Source organism: Xylaria bambusicola, assembly GCF_022495145.1.
Source record: "Xylaria bambusicola strain CBS 139988 unplaced genomic scaffold F5B22scaffold_16, whole genome shotgun sequence".
NCBI lineage: Eukaryota > Fungi > Ascomycota > Sordariomycetes > Xylariales > Xylariaceae > Xylaria > Xylaria bambusicola.
In genome coordinates, this window is record NW_025953569.1 from 590,884 (window position 1) to 606,129 (window position 15,246).

The window sequence follows — 15,246 nt, forward strand, 5'->3', positions numbered from 1 at the left end:
CAGAAGGCTGCTATATGAAAGAAAGCGTCAGTAGAGTCGTTTCATAACTCGCGCGGCTATACTAGCATTGTAAACGGCCGAAAACACCCGTATCCTAGGCAGTGTATCGCAGCAATGAAACCCCAATGTTCCATCGACGGGCCTCGCACTCCCTCGACAAACCAGACACAGACCAGACACAGACCAGACAAGCCGCCGGGGCCACCATCGACCTGCCAAATTCACGACTCCGCACCCCAGTCAGGCGGCCGGGTGATCTTGGAAAGCGGAGAACTTGCATGGGTTCCTCTGAGGGGGAGGGGTCAATTACCTCGCACGACTGTATCCTACCATACAGTACACTACCTACTACGTACTTAGACAGACGTACAAGGGCACTCCTGGGGCTGTGAGTGTTAACGCTGCGAACCGTGTGGCGACGGAAATCTCGCGTGGACGATGTGGGCACGCCAGGTTACTAACGGCTCGTGCAGATACAGCTCTGTACACTAATGTATACTTACATGGACTAGAGCCCATCGAGGGCGGGAGGGAGACGGGAAAGCAGATCAAGCTACCGTACGGGTACTGATTTAACACAAATCTACCTTGTCAGCTACCTACTGGTTAGTAGGTTGGGCGAGATGGCACGGAAAGGTATCTCATTTGCCGTCACTGAGGTAACTTTGCTACTTCTTCAGTGTCCCTCATGATCTACCGAGCGACGGCTGTTTTTCCTTTCCTATTTTTCCCTGTCCCCTCTCTGCGACCCTTCTCTTCTCTTTAGTTCCTAAGCTAAGACAGTGACATTCTCGACCTCACTTGCCTTCATCCTTTCCCTCAACGCTGTCCTCTCTGACACTTTCTTCTTGATATTGGGATGTAAGAGCTAGCTAGTGTTCTAGAAGGGTGTGGGAGATCGTTCGTGTACACCAGTAGGCTCCGTCGCGCTGACTGCATGGCCCCTGGCTATTGCTGCTGCTGCTGCTGCTCGTTGTCGCCAGCATGATTCTCGTTGCTTTTTCCCGCCCGGCGCTGGTCGCTAATCATGGATATGGACCACTTCGTACCACCCAACATCTGACACGCAGAGCTGTCTCGCGTTTCCTAGGTTCGTCGCTATACCACCACGCATATGCGTAATTCCCTGGACAGGACATGTATCCTGCTATCCCGTCATTGGTGCTAAGACAACGCCATGCGTAGATTTAACGCCTCCCGCTGCCGCAACCGCCCCGGTTGCCCTGAACATCTGCCGCCAATGGAACAGTACTCATGCGAAGCAACCTACCGTGCTGCCAGCGGTGCAGGCCAAGCAGCGCTTCGTCGTCCGCTCGACTCCTGAAGCCAGAATCATTCCAGTCACCTCGTACTCAACTGTAGCTGAACCTTCGTCTGTACCTTATGCTAATCTCACCGTCGGCATCCCGCGCGAGACGTTTGCTAATGAACGCCGGGTCGCAATTTCGCCTCAAAATGTAGCTCTTCTGAAAAAGAAGGGCTTTGGAAAGGTTATCATCGAAAAAGGCGCCGGTGTTGAAGCTGACTTTCTCGATGAAGCATACGAGAAGGCCGGGGCTACCATTGTTGGCCCCGGCGCTGTCTGGGGCGCAGCTGACATTGTTCTGAAAGTTCGTGGTCCAAACCTAACGGAAATTGATCGCATGAAGGAAAATGCAACAGTCATCTCGTTCCTGCAGCCAGCCCAAAACAAGGACATCGTTGAGCGCCTTGCAGCACGCAAGGTGACCTCGTTCGCTATGGATATGGTTCCACGCATCTCACGTGCTCAGGTCTTTGACGCACTGAGTTCTATGGCCAATATTGCTGGCTATAAAGCTGTACTCGAAGCTTCAAATAACTTTGGTCGCTTTTTGACAGGTCAGGTCACTGCTGCAGGAAAAATTCCACCATGCAAGGTCTTGGTCATTGGTGCTGGTGTCGCCGGACTGAGCGCGATCGCTACCGCCAGGAGGATGGGTGCGATCGTTCGGGGTTTCGATACCCGATCTGCCGCTCGTGAACAGGTGCAGTCTCTCGGCGCCGAGTTTATCGAAGTTGAAATTGAAGAAGACGGTTCCGGAGCTGGTGGATACGCCAAAGAAATGTCCCCCGAATTCATTGCAGCAGAAATGAAGTTATTCAAGGAGCAAGCCCAGGACGTTGATATCATCATCACTACTGCATTGATTCCCGGCCGACCTGCACCCAAACTGATCACTAAGGATATGCTTGATGTAATGAAACCTGGCTCTGTAGTTGTGGATCTAGCTGCCGAAGCAGGTGGCAACTGTGAGAAGACAGAAGCTGGTAAACTGGTCACATACAATGATGTGAAAATCATCGGTAAGTAAAACACGTTGCTCAGACCAGTTTATTCATACTGACACAACATGCAGGATATACTGATCTACCATCGAGACTACCTACGCAATCCTCAACGCTGTACTCCAACAATATCGTGAAGCTGCTTCTTTCAATGACGCCTCAGGAAAAGTCCTTCGGCATTGATCTGACCGATGAGGTTGTTCGAGGTGCTATTGTGACTCTTAAAGGTGACATCTTACCTCCTGCGCCTCGACCGGCCCCGCCTCCTACTCCCGCTCCCAAAGCTGCCCCCAAGCCTGAAGATGCGGCGGTTGCCTTGACCCCCTTCCAGAAGACATCGCGAGAAATTGCTGGTGTTACTGCTGGAATGGGCACTGCCCTAGCTCTTGGTAAAATGACAGGACCACTATTCATGGGAAATGCTTTCACCTTTGCACTGGCCTCTCTGATCGGGTACCGCGTCGTCTGGGGTGTCACACCTGCTCTCCATTCACCGTTGATGAGTGTCACGAATGCCATATCTGGTAAGTACAGCTTAGATAAAGTGTTGGCGAGTCTAACATGATACAGGAATGGTTGGCATTGGTGGTTTTTTCGTCATGGGAGGTGGATATCTCCCAGAGACTATTCCTCAGGTTCTCGGCGCTGCATCCGTTCTCCTAGCCTTTGTCAACGTGTCTGGCGGGTTTGTCATTACGAAACGAATGCTGGACATGTTCAAGAGTAAGTATAGCTACAATGGGTAGTGAAACTATGAAGAACTCCTACTAACGACTCTGTAGGACCGACGGACCCTCCTGAATACCCTTGGCTGTGGGCTATACCGGGTGTCCTCTTTGGCGGCGGCTTCCTTGCAGCTGCCTCTACCGGTGCTGCTGGACTCGTACAAGCGGGATACCTCGTAAGCTCTGTACTGTGCATCAGTTCACTCTCCGGGCTGGCCACTCAAGCTACTGCGCGAATGGGCAATTTGCTCGGTATTCTTGGTGTAGGTTCAGGTGTATTGGCTTCATTGCTAGCTGTCGGCTTCAGCCCAGAGGTTCTCACTCAGTTCGGAGCCCTCGCTACGATTGGTAGTATTCTCGGCTTCGTTATTGGCAAACGCATTACACCCACGGATCTTCCCCAGACTGTTGCTGCTCTTCACTCAGTTGTCGGCCTAGCGGCAGTGTTGACTTCTATTGGAAGTGTGATGGGAGGCCTCGACCATGTCACCACTCTGCATCTAGTAACAGCTTATCTCGGAGTTCTGATAGGTGGTATCACTTTTACTGGAAGTCTCGTCGCCTTCATGAAACTGGCTGGGAAGATGTCCTCCAAACCTCTTATGCTTCCAGGGAGACACTTCCTCAATTCGGGCATGCTCGCCACCAATGTCGCAACGATGGGTGCCTTTGTTACTATGGCGCCCGGCTCTCCCATGATCGCCGCTTGTGCACTGGGGGCCAACACGATACTCTCTTTTGCCAAGGGATATACTACAACAGCCGCCATAGGTGGAGCTGACATGCCCGTCGTCATTACTGTTCTCAACGCATACAGCGGTTTTGCTCTGGTAGCTGAAGGTTTCATGCTCGAGAATCCTCTCCTAACCTCGGTTGGTGCCCTCATTGGCGTATCCGGATCTATTCTTTCGTACATAATGTGTGTTGCGATGAACCGATCGCTTACGAATGTCTTGTTTGGCGGCATATCAGCACCTACGACAACTGACTACAAGGTCGAAGGCACAGTAGTACAGACCAACGTTGACGAGACGGCAGAGGCACTCATTAACGCCGAGAACGTGATCATCGTGGTAGGATACGGTATGGCGGTGGCTAAAGCACAGTACGCCATTAGTGAGATCACCAAGATGCTGCGATCCAAGGGAATCAACGTGCGATTTGCTATCCACCCGGTCGCAGGTCGTATGCCGGGGCAGTGCAACGTGCTCCTCGCTGAAGCAAGTGTCCCCTATGACATCGTGCTGGAAATGGACGAAATCAACGACGATTTTAACGATACAGATGTCACACTCGTCATTGGTGCTAACGATACTGTCAACCCTATTGCCCTCGAACCCGGTAGCCCTATCGCTGGCATGCCTGTTCTCCATGCTTGGAAGAGCAAGCAAGTGATTGTCATGAAGAGAGGAATGGCTTCTGGTTACGGTGAGATCCTTCCCTCACTTACTCTTAATGGTCTCTTCCATACTAACCCATATTCTCATCATAGCTGATGTACCGAACCCCATGTTCTACATGCCGGGAACGAAGATGCTTTTCGGAGATGCGAAGGTTACTTGCGATGGTTAGTATCTCATTACCATTACCTTGCATAGACTTGGAAAATAGAAGCTAACTACTCTCAACAATTGCAGCTATCAAATCTGCTGTTGAATCTCGTACATGATAGATCCCTAGACTAGACCGTGCTTTTCTGCATACGGCATCGTTCCAAGCTTGCGATCTTGAGGGATTTTTCTTTTGAATTCTAGAGACCTCCGTTATAATCATATAGTCGTGCTGCATCTTAGACTTTATCTTTATGACTCGGTTTCTGTTCATTTAGTCTGCGCTGTTTCTCTTTCTATTGTGAAGGAATGGACTGTGTTTGAGGAGGTTGATGATGGCTGGGTGATGTTTTGCTTAGAAATCCGTGATAGGGTGGGTGGTATTTGAATGGACTCGGTATATAGCAAGTGTTCAGTTGGCGGCTTTTCTTAGCTAGAGTCAATTGGTGCTATATTATATACCGGATGTTATATCCTTCGTATATCATTCGTGCTCAAGTCGTCAACAGTAAACTGCCGTGATATTTAGTGTTGTTGCGACATACCGGTATATAATTAGTCGAGTAATTTAACGATTGTATAATTCGGAACGAAGACGTCATAATATTACTATGTAAATCCATTATACCCCAACGAAGCGCCCCCAATGAATGAAAACCCTCGTCCGTTACGCCATTCCACCGTTGATTATTCCTGCTCCTTTGCCGAGATATAATTTCCCTTTGCGTATGTAATATTATACATGAATTGTGTCAAGGTCGATGTTTACACTTTCATCAACCCGCATCATAAACGATCATCTGATCGAGACATCTTTTGTTCTAGCTTGGTTTACAACCCGAGGCCAGAACCAAGGTTCGAAACAACGGGGATGTTGTTGCTGCCGCCGTTCTTCTCGCTCTTCTTCGGGCGCGGGTCGGCCTTCTTCATCCCCGCGGACACGGCGTCGCCGACGGGCTCGAGAATCCCGCCTTGGCCGAGCGTGCTCGCGGCGAGGTTGTGCGTGCCGTCTTGGAGGCTGTCGACTTGGTCGATGCCTGTTACTTTGGTCCTGTCTAGACCGTCTGTTTGGGGATTGGTGGGTTAGTGTTTGGGATATAGAATATGTATGTAGGTATGTAGGTATGTAGATGGATGGGGAAATATGCCGGCGTACCTCGCGTCACGTAGCTCGCCCGGTTATCTTTGGTGAAGTACTTCAGGAAAGTATCTTCGATCCACGGCATCCAGGCGTCGTACTGCTCGTTGTACTTCTCCCTGGCCCATTCCATCGTTGACTGCTTCTTCTGCTCCTCCTCCTCTTCTTGCTTGTTGAGCTTGATGTCTGCCATTTTTGTTCCTATCGTCGGCGTAGAGGGCTTCGAGATGGTGAAATATGCGTATTAGATGTATGCTTTTTGGAATAGAGTTGGTTATTCACGAGGCAAGATGGAAATAAAACTGGGAGTTTTGGATCTTTTGGAATGTTTATGCATTTATTGTGGTATGTGTCTTGGGCTCAGGTTGCCTCTGACATCTATCTACCCTAGTGTCACAGCGCCCTATGACCTCACACACCAAAGTCAAAATAACAAGCAGGTTTTGCCGGTGGTGGGTGATGGTGCGAGGCTTACATACTGCAAATAGGCTGTGTTCTACTCAAGTCGACCCCCTCAACGGCTTTGCACCGAGACGTGGAGGGGTGTGGCATTTCATGCCATACGTCATTGAGTGGCGCTGTACTGTTGTTTGATTGGCTCGATTCCTCAGACACACGCCAAACAGGGAATCTCCCTTCTTGGAGGAATCTAGTCAAGCCACAATTAGTCTTGGCTTGTGGTGTCATAGGTGGAGCGAACGTGCGGGACGCATTGTTAGCTGCCAGCGTTATTCTCATCCATACTATCCGATAGGGTGAAGGGGCTCAATAGTGAAGGGCTAGAATATATATCACATCTTTGTTTGTAGAATGTGACAGCGATAGTGTTGGTTGGTGATGATATTCATGTTGTAAAGTAGAGAGACCGGGGATTTGGGATCTTCTGTGAGGGGTTACGGCTACCCCTCACAACCTTCAACGAACTCACTTCACTGAGCGGTTCTTTCATATGTCAAGAATGACTTCAGACTTCAGGTTGAGCGACAAGGCAAGCGGTGCACCAATAGAAGACATAATGTCCTTTGAATGGGGGGTGGGGAGGTAGTTGGGTTTTAAGCTCGGCAATCATTATCCCAGCTGGCTCAGATAACTAATTGAGTATTAACTATTCGCCGATTAATTGCGATTGCCCATGTTTAAAGTGGTTTAACTCCGGGGAAAAGCCTAAGCTAAGCAGTGATGAAAGTGCCGCTTTTCACGTAAGCAAGATAAACAAGAATGATAAAAAGAAAAGGCATGTATACATACACTCTAGCACTAACTTAGCCCTAACCGCCTCTTCTACTGCGTAGCTCGTAGCGGTAGAATAATCAATAGTGGCGTGAGTGTTTCGGATAACTATAAATATGTTCTTCAGCGCTACACAGACCGTCTTGGTGGCCCTCAGATGATCTAGAATGCGTTACTAATAATACGCATTTTATACTTAGTTCTCCGTACTAGACTGAAGGTGTATGTGGTCCTTTTCTATCATCATCTTCGGATTGTTTCCTAGAACTCAGCCATATGGACGAAAATGAAACATCGTGGCTCAGGGAGGGAACGGATTGTCAAATCAGGCTTTGGCATAAGAGAATATACCTTCATACGCTATTCGGTCAAGCTGGTAACCGATATGTAGTCACTGTATCTTTCAATCGCCGCGTATGTATTCTATCGGCTTTTATAATAAATAATATGAATTCATTTCAACTATTCATAATAGTATGAGTAGTACTGGTAATTAACTTACGCATAGACTAAAAGAGATGATACTTGATGAAGCACTCTTATTCAATTTTCTCTTAAGATCGTCTAGAACGCCTAAAGCACCTCTTCCCGTCGGCGACTTTAGTACTTGACCATCTCAGCAACAAGTTGCCCAGGCCACGGGGAACATGAACAACCCCAAGCCAATCGAAACGAATAGCCTCGTTATAGCCGCCCTAGAAGAAGCAGGCTGATGATAGTCATCGAGTGATAAGCGCTTGACACACTAGTATCGAGATACTTCTTTGCGCTGAGTACACAGCCTGCATATTCCTGGAGCTGAGAGCTGCAGCATGCAGCCACAATGATTGAAATGGTCTTGTGGTCAGATGGTTCATTGGTATCTGTTTCGGTCCTTGAATCCTTCTCGAGCTATTGAAGCAGGCTGAAGCGCCACCGAACTCGATCCGGGAGATCAGCTTCTGCAAGAGGCTCCAATAGATTCCGAATAAGACGTCTCGAGTCTGCTAGTATGAGAGGTAAACCATCTCTCCTTAGCTAATTACCACCCATGAGACTGGCATCGTCTTTCAAGATGATTCCAGGGTCACAAAATACCGCGTGCTACTCTTGCCACCACCACGACCGGCAGACTTATTCGTGTATCCAATGCAATAACCTCTCATTCTGCAATGATTGCTGGTCAAAATGGGTATTGCACCAGCCAGGCGCCGTCGGTTACGACGATAGACCCCATGAGAAAGCGGATGTCCAGGTTGTGCAGCGGTTGCGCCAAATCTTAGATCCCAAGAGGACCGAGAGCGATCATGAAAAGGACCTTCAGAATGATGACGATACGACGTGGTTTGGTGTTGAACGAGACTCGTCAAACCAGGCTATATTTCAAGATCACGGTCGCTTCACTACTCTTATGACTGACAGCCATTCGTCAGAACTAGGCAACCGATATCCCCAGCTCGTTTCGTTTATTGGCCAAACTGGTAAATATAGCCCCAATACTAGAAGTTGGCATATGTGCTAATGGGTATAGGTGCTGGAAAAAGCACTTTGATCAAGATGCTGATCAACCGTCTTGGTGTTGCCAATACCGACCGTAACGCCCCATTCCCATCTCCCGTCACATCCTCAAACAACGACAGAGTTCCCACAACAGGAGATGTGCATCTCTACGCTGATCCCAAGACTTACTACGGCAAGACACCGATGCTATACGCTGACTGCGAAGGCCTTGACGGCGGTGAAACCATCCCAAAGGGGTTGAGGCATCGAACGAAGGAAATTTCCGACTATGTGGATGGGATACATTCTTCCAGCGCCAGGAATTCGCGAGCCGCGCAACGTTCGGCGAATGCAGCCGGTCGAGCCCCTTCCGCAAATCGCGGGTTGAAGACAGCTCATATGGAAGTTAGAAAGAAATTACAAAAGTGTCGCCATGCTTCTCAAAGAGACATTGCATGGGCGGTAACGCCCGAAACCAAGAAACGCGAATACGCCGTAACTCAATTGTATCCTCGCCTCCTATACACATTTTCTGATGTCGTGGTGTTTGTGATGCGAAATCCAAGGTAATTAGTGCGCCCACCAAGCGCACCGGCGGTTGTGCTGACGCTGGCCATTATATTCACAGATCGTTTGAATCAACAGTGCTCGAAAAGCTACTTGAGTGGGGATCAAGTTCGACAGACAAATCTCTTAATCAGCCCACTCTTCCTCACGCTATTATCGTTCTGAATGCGACCGAGAACGTTGATGAGAAGGAGTGGGATGTTAGCATAGCTACTGACTTACTACTTGACGACGTTCGTGGTGCGATCTTCCGTGAGCCACGGTTTGAAGAGCACGCACGCATATTCCGACAAAGCGGGCGCAAGATAAACTCTACGAAAGATCTCCTCGAGTGTTATTATGCGTCCATCACTATTATTCGAGTCCCTGCTCGTGGGAGATATATGCTAATAGACAAACAAGTCAATAAGCTATATGACATTGTGAACAAGAAGTGCCAGGCATCATTGCTTACTAAAAAACGAGTAAGGATGCTTGCAACAGCTGAAAGACTTCAGATCTATCTTCAGGCTGCTTACGATCATTTCTCGAGCGATCTTGATACCCCATTTGACTTCGTGAAGGAGGCATTGAAACATAGCCCCATTCCGCGAGATTTTGGTGGTAACATTCTTAGCCTAGCGCTCTCCATCAAACAAAATTGCCAAGATGATATGCAAAGCGATATCATCAAAATTTTCGACAGGATGGTCCCAATGATATCCTCTTGTATCATGTTGGACTCCATCAGGCAGAATCTCATGGGTGAGTGATGCTTTTCAGATTCTCTTGTACTGAAACTAACCATATCAAGGCACTACTGTTCAGCTCCTAGATGATGCCTACGTCGAATTTTGCGAACAAGCACTGGAGGAGTTCGCAAACCTTCACACGCCCTGTGCTTTCGTGAGTCAGCGTTCTGGGCTGCGATGCGTAAGTTCCATAAGACATGGATAATATGTTTCAACCTTCATGACTGCTTCAATATAAGACTTACGTTCGGCGATTTGTACTTCTCAGACTGACTTTGGGCTTATAGTGCAATGTGAAGTCAGGACACTTGCCGAAAGGCCATCAGGACATGAATGGAAGGTTTATCGGCCCCGGAGGCTACATGTCCGACTTCGATTTCCATGACTATAAACTGCAGTGGATTGGGAACATCAAAACCATGCTGAATGAGTTACAAAGCAGATTCTTCAACCTCAGCCATCAATACAAGGAGAGTCCAGATAGCTTTATCGCGAAACAGCTGCACAATCGGTCTATCAATGATTTCTTTCGCTCCTTAGGAAACGACGCCACGCTATTCAACAGCCATTCGACGTGTTTTTCTTGCCTCCGAGAGCTGCCCGAGCATGCTCTACCTTGTGGCCATGTTCTCTGTCTCCCGTGTGTAAAGGAGTACGGTATAAAGGTGTCAAAAACAGCAATAGAGTTGAAACATTGCCCGCTGCATTCTATAGACACGAACTGGGATCCCCCGTGGGTTGTTGCGGTGAAGCCTGCTCATGCGGGCGTACGTGTACTCAGCCTAGATGGGTAAGTATTGCGTGAGTTGTTGATGGTTCAGTGTTACTTACTGGCAAATAGAGGTGGAGTTCGAGGCATCGTTGCACTGCAAACCTTGAAGGCAATCGAGCGATATCTTGGTCCTAATCTGCCGATTCAGTATTTTTTCGATTTGATTGTTGGCACAAGGTAAACATATAAAACCGTTATGCTCTGACAAACGCACAACTGACTTCGACACAGCACCGGTGGCATTATTGCTCTAGGCCTTGGAGTCAACAACTGGACGGTGAATGAATGCATTACTCAATTCAAGGAGCTTTGCCGCCAAGCATTCATTCCTCGTGAGATGCACGGTGTTCCCAGTAAGCAAATGCCGAATGCTCATTCCCCTTCCTTTCATCGGGTCGATTCAGAAAACTTAGGGAGTGTATTAGGCTTGCTGCTCTGTAGTTATGACACAGAGCCCTAATTACCTTAGTAGACATATAACAAAGAGTGTGAGCTAACTCCTTACGCTGTAGTCCTTGAGAAACTCGCAGCTTGGAACCATGGCAGCATATATAAAACAAAGCCCTTTGAAAAGATGCTGGAGAAAGTTTTCACTTCGAGGCCGATTTTTGGCGGAGCCAGCGATGATCATGAGATGCTCACCAAGGTAGCTATTACTACCACTAGCTCAATCGCCCAGCATGCGGTAGTTCTTGCGAATTACAACCGCCCGGATCCGACGGAATATGGTAAGAAAAATCTCACCGAGCTTAGAAAGACAATCTGACGCAGCCCAGATCTTCCCTACCGATTTGATAGGTCTGACGGACCAGCCAAGGAGTTCAAAGCCTGGGAGGCGTAAGTACATAGACAGGCTTCAACGCCATTTGGCCGACAGACCAGAATAATAGCTCATAGAGATAATAGGGCCCGGGCAACATCTGCAGCACCTCCGTATTTCAAACCTTTCCTGAAGCACGAGACGCAAAATAGTTTCATCGATGGTGCTTTGTATCATAATAACCCAGTATGGGTCGCCCATCACGAGAGGAAGCTAATTTGGACAGATAAAGCCACCTCTCCCCCAGACATCTTGCTTTCTCTTGGTACAGGGAAACATGACGTCGATAATGAAGAGCCATCACGCTCCGCACAAGCTTCAGGCGTACAATCACCCTCCCAAGGCAAGCTGAAAGAGCGTGTTTCACAGTCATTCCCACGCCAAATGTTGAATATTGCAATTGATCGGATCGATAAATTGCTTGAATGCAACACCATATGGAATAACTACTTGGCAGAAAATACATCTTCGGATTTTGGTAGGAGTAATAACCTTATCAGGCGACGATTCATTCGTATCAACCCAGACCTACGGTTCGAAGTTCCTCGTCTCGATGCTGTCAAGGAATTGGAACGGCTCGAGAAGGCTGCGATCCATAACCTTAAACAAAACTCCCCAAGGATCAAAGAAATTGCGCACAGACTGATTGCAAGCTCTTTTTTCTTTGAGAAGGACTCTGGGTCAGTCAGATCAAATACCACTGGCTATGAATGCACAGGTGAGTATCCCGAACACAGAAGATCCAACGTCATATTAGCTTGGCTCGGTCGGATCAAACTCACATAGCTTGTCAGGTTCGATACATTGCAGATTTGCGAATTCCTCGGAGCAAATGAAAGCCATGGGTGTACTTCTCAGAAGATGCCTGGGTGATCACTTTGAACCGTTCTTTACCATAGAGGAGGAAGGTCATCACGATCGGGGCTCTCGGGTCGTCATTACTGAGGCTATAATTAGCGATATGTGTCTTAGGGGAATCTTCCCACTCGATAGTATACGGATACAGATGTCGAAAGAACTTGCGGTCACCATCATCTCGCTGTCGCTGCAGAAAGGACCCTACCCTCACACTGCAGACGCGCTGCTGCCAATCAGTGGATTCCCACGAGAACTGGTCACCGAAGAAATTGAGCTAAAAGGTTAGTTTTCCCTCCCCTCCCGTTGGCTGTGACTGGGATGCTAAGCACACGCTGAAGTCTCAATCCAAAAACCCAAGCCACGACCATACAGCGGCGAACTCAGGAGTCCCACGAAGCCTCAGCGATTCCATAGTTTCCGAGATCGGAAAAAACTTGAGAAGCGTACTTCTAGTGTGCGCGACGACTCCCGGGCCATGTCATTGACGAGCTTGCAGACCGACTCCTTGGATATCCCAGTACTACCGTCTAAACCCCCTTCTCCATCATCAGCCATTTTAGCTCAACCTCCTACGTACAATGTCCCTAGGCTAGATACACCGTTCTCGCCGGCTGAGTTCGATAACTGGGCGCGGAGCCGGGCTCTGTCTCCGGAGGAGTTCATAAGCGAGCTGGAGGCTTGAAGAGAAACGAAAATGTTACGGCAGAATTTTGAATCAATTGCAATCAGGTATGGAGGCTGCATACTTCTGGTTTGGCACATCACTGGCGCCAACATTAGAAGCTCCTAGATGTTTACAGGCTTGCTGATTTTGACGAGCGGCTTTTAAAAAGGAAAAAATATCTCGCGGTGCCACCAAGTCTGTATTAAACGGTGCTTTATTTCACAGATGGTCATTTTTGGGAGCTCGATATAGTATTTATATGTATAAGAGGTTAGAGGAGAGCTACCCACAATCAAATGATTCATTATCCCGCCAAGATACATGGTTTATGGCTGATCCCACAGCTTGTACAATATCAAGCCCCCTTAGGTTCATCGGCACGTCACATATGACCGACGGCTGAATAACGTCACCCTTATTATGCTGAGGCTTCCTGCTATTTGACATAGGAGACTGCAAACATGTACAGTGTTAAGCGGTAGTTAGCGCATGTAACACTTGTGAGCAGCTTCAAAGGCCCGTAATACCCTCTTTGATGATGCGCGGCCAGAAGAAATCACAAGGCAACTGTCAAGTTACTACAACACTGCCTTCCTATCCGTGGAGTTCCCCAGACCGCCTGACAACTTCCAATATGATCTCCAATATCTGACTGGAAGAAATATTTCCCCATCCAATAAAGAGTTGGCATAATTACTCTGCAGCTAGACAATTGTTTCTTTGCTGAATAATGTGTTCATTTAAATAGCCACGGGAGACTTTCAATCGGCGATAAGTCATGTTCGCACATATAATAGATCGGGGTTTAGCCTATTCAGCATGGATTTGCGTATCATTCCCCTCCTACTCAGTAGCAAACGCTTATGCGATCTGCGGGACTCCGTTACGGCATTGGGTAAGTGAGTGGAAACTGAGTCATATCGTCATGTGTTGTAATACCACTCACGACAATTTCTCGGGTTACAGCACCGGGCGGATGACCGGGGTCTGACTGAAGACTGTCCTGAACATTTTACCCTTCATCGCAAGTATTATGCTCTGTGAGGATACGCTTACTAATGGGCAAATACTGTCTATGAAGCGCATGCAAGTAATAGTACTTCTTCACTGGGAAACATATATGTAATTGAAAATGGTATATATAGGAAGCCTTTAACCGCAAAGATGTCAGCCATCTTCTCAGTTCAGAACACAACCGATACGCACGAGAACTTTATAATTAGTTGCTCTCAAAATGGCAATCATCGAATTTGTTCTACTGAAACCCAAAAAAGAGCTCTTCGAAGAGTTCAAGGAAAAGATACTGCCGACATTGGTAAACAATCTATACGCATCCGGTGTTCAGAACAAAAAGGGAGCTGGTATTGTCGCGACGGAGAATGGCCGAGAATTGAAGGATGAAGAGTTCACGGCAGCTTACTTCTTTCGTCCGTAATCCCTTCCAATTCTCCCTATCTTCTCTTTCTATATACGCATGGTGTCTCACAGATACTCAGAATGGACCAGTGTGCAGCATTTCAAGAGCTTCGTTGTGTCACCCGAATACCGTGAATTCGGTTCCCAGGTCAAGAAAGGGGGATACGCTAGCGGGCCAGCGGATTTAAGACTCATCGATTTCCCCGAAGATTCGTCATGGATATTTGGATCGAATACGGTCGCTGAATTCCTTATCATCAAGCCTAAAGATGCCTCAGAGTCAAGCGTACAAAATGTCTTGCAGAAACTCCAGTCCGGGCTCCCCCAGTTCAACGACTCTAAAGCGGTTGTCGGGAGCACCTTAAACCTAGAACGTCAAGAAGTTGCCGTTGTGAGCTCATACGCAAGCGATGCTGTAAGTTACCTAGCCTTTGAAACACAGCCCCTACATACCATTTTCTTCATACCGCAAAATGGACGTAGAAGCTAAAGCGGGTGATCGATGCATTAACTGACAATCTGAATAAATAGGAACTTGAGACTGTGAAAGCATCAACAGCTCGACAGCAACTTCTGGCAGAAGTCTCAAACACGGCAGACGTGACGAGCCTAATTGTGCATTTCCAGTAAAACTCCGTACACGTTGAATAGTTGTCATTGTGGTGTGGACATATAGGCCGAAGATACCGAAGATGCCGGAAAAGAGCGCAAATACTCTTATGTAAGCACAAACACGTGGTGGCCTCTCCACTCAACTTATGTACGATATTATATATAAAAATCTTAAATGTTAACAAATCTTGGTCGCTTGGCACAAGATCGGTGTCCAACTGGTTTTATACTTGAAAGAACACCCTAATCATCTAGCAGTGACCGGACATGGAAGATTAGGGGAGAAGCTCTCTGCAAAAATTGCTTCTCTATTCAGGCTATCACTGTAACTAGTCTGATTCTGAATTCTGGACTCTACGAATATGACAACTGTAGAA

At 47.8% G+C, this 15,246-nt stretch overlaps 4 protein-coding genes across 4 annotated transcripts; 3 read left to right on the forward strand and 1 right to left on the reverse strand.

Moving 5' to 3' along the window:
• Nucleotides 1–738: 738 nt before the first annotated feature.
• On the forward strand, nucleotides 739–5,171 carry F5B22DRAFT_111520 (NAD(P) transhydrogenase mitochondrial precursor). Its single transcript, XM_047968781.1, has 7 exons — nucleotides 739–1,090; nucleotides 1,186–2,325; nucleotides 2,379–2,831; nucleotides 2,878–3,030; nucleotides 3,090–4,460; nucleotides 4,525–4,599; nucleotides 4,670–5,171. Exons 1-7 carry the CDS (start codon nucleotides 985–987, stop codon nucleotides 4,699–4,701), a joined length of 3,330 nt encoding a protein of 1,109 aa, XP_047831723.1. The 5' UTR covers nucleotides 739–984; the 3' UTR covers nucleotides 4,702–5,171.
• A 7-nt stretch (nucleotides 5,172–5,178) lies between these two features.
• Nucleotides 5,179–6,361, reverse strand: F5B22DRAFT_603552 (uncharacterized protein). Its single transcript, XM_047974753.1, has 2 exons — nucleotides 5,739–6,361; nucleotides 5,179–5,646 (listed from the first exon to the last, which is right to left on the reverse strand). The coding sequence occupies exons 1-2, from the start codon at nucleotides 5,911–5,913 to the stop codon at nucleotides 5,414–5,416; spliced, it is 408 nt and encodes a 135-aa protein (XP_047831724.1). The 5' UTR covers nucleotides 5,914–6,361; the 3' UTR covers nucleotides 5,179–5,413.
• Nucleotides 6,362–7,990: 1,629 nt separating this feature from the next.
• Nucleotides 7,991–12,463, forward strand: F5B22DRAFT_654832 (FabD/lysophospholipase-like protein; the record flags this gene model as incomplete). Its single annotated transcript, XM_047979843.1, has 12 exons — nucleotides 7,991–8,410; nucleotides 8,461–8,720; nucleotides 8,856–8,995; nucleotides 9,058–9,740; nucleotides 9,790–9,908; nucleotides 10,015–10,517; nucleotides 10,569–10,676; nucleotides 10,731–10,852; nucleotides 11,012–11,227; nucleotides 11,276–11,336; nucleotides 11,406–12,037; nucleotides 12,114–12,463. Exons 1-12 carry the CDS (start codon nucleotides 8,005–8,007, stop codon nucleotides 12,461–12,463), a joined length of 3,600 nt encoding a protein of 1,199 aa, XP_047831725.1. The 5' UTR covers nucleotides 7,991–8,004.
• Nucleotides 12,464–13,921: 1,458 nt separating this feature from the next.
• F5B22DRAFT_603555 (uncharacterized protein) lies at nucleotides 13,922–14,999 on the forward strand. Its single transcript, XM_047974754.1, has 2 exons — nucleotides 13,922–14,268; nucleotides 14,338–14,999. Exons 1-2 carry the CDS (start codon nucleotides 14,076–14,078, stop codon nucleotides 14,745–14,747), a joined length of 603 nt encoding a protein of 200 aa, XP_047831726.1. The 5' UTR covers nucleotides 13,922–14,075; the 3' UTR covers nucleotides 14,748–14,999.
• Nucleotides 15,000–15,246: the final 247 nt, after the last annotated feature.

Excerpts from the sequence above, each read along its gene's own strand:
- F5B22DRAFT_111520 (XM_047968781.1), top strand. The coding sequence starts at position 985 with ATGATTCTCGTTGCTTTTTCCCGCCCGGCGCTGGTCGCTAATCATGGA. Across the intron at positions 2,832-2,877 it reads TGTCACGAATGCCATATCTG|GAATGGTTGGCATTGGTGGT; the intron begins GTAAGTACAGCT and ends AACATGATACAG. Across the intron at positions 3,031-3,089 it reads AATGCTGGACATGTTCAAGA|GACCGACGGACCCTCCTGAA; the intron begins GTAAGTATAGCT and ends ACGACTCTGTAG.
- F5B22DRAFT_603552 (XM_047974753.1), bottom strand. The coding sequence starts at position 5,913 with ATGGCAGACATCAAGCTCAACAAGCAAGAAGAGGAGGAGGAGCAGAAG. Across the intron at positions 5,647-5,738 it reads GGCGAGCTACGTGACGCGAG|ACGGTCTAGACAGGACCAAA; the intron begins GTACGCCGGCAT and ends ATCCCCAAACAG.
- F5B22DRAFT_603555 (XM_047974754.1), top strand. The coding sequence starts at position 14,076 with ATGGCAATCATCGAATTTGTTCTACTGAAACCCAAAAAAGAGCTCTTC. Across the intron at positions 14,269-14,337 it reads CACGGCAGCTTACTTCTTTC|AATGGACCAGTGTGCAGCAT; the intron begins GTCCGTAATCCC and ends ACAGATACTCAG.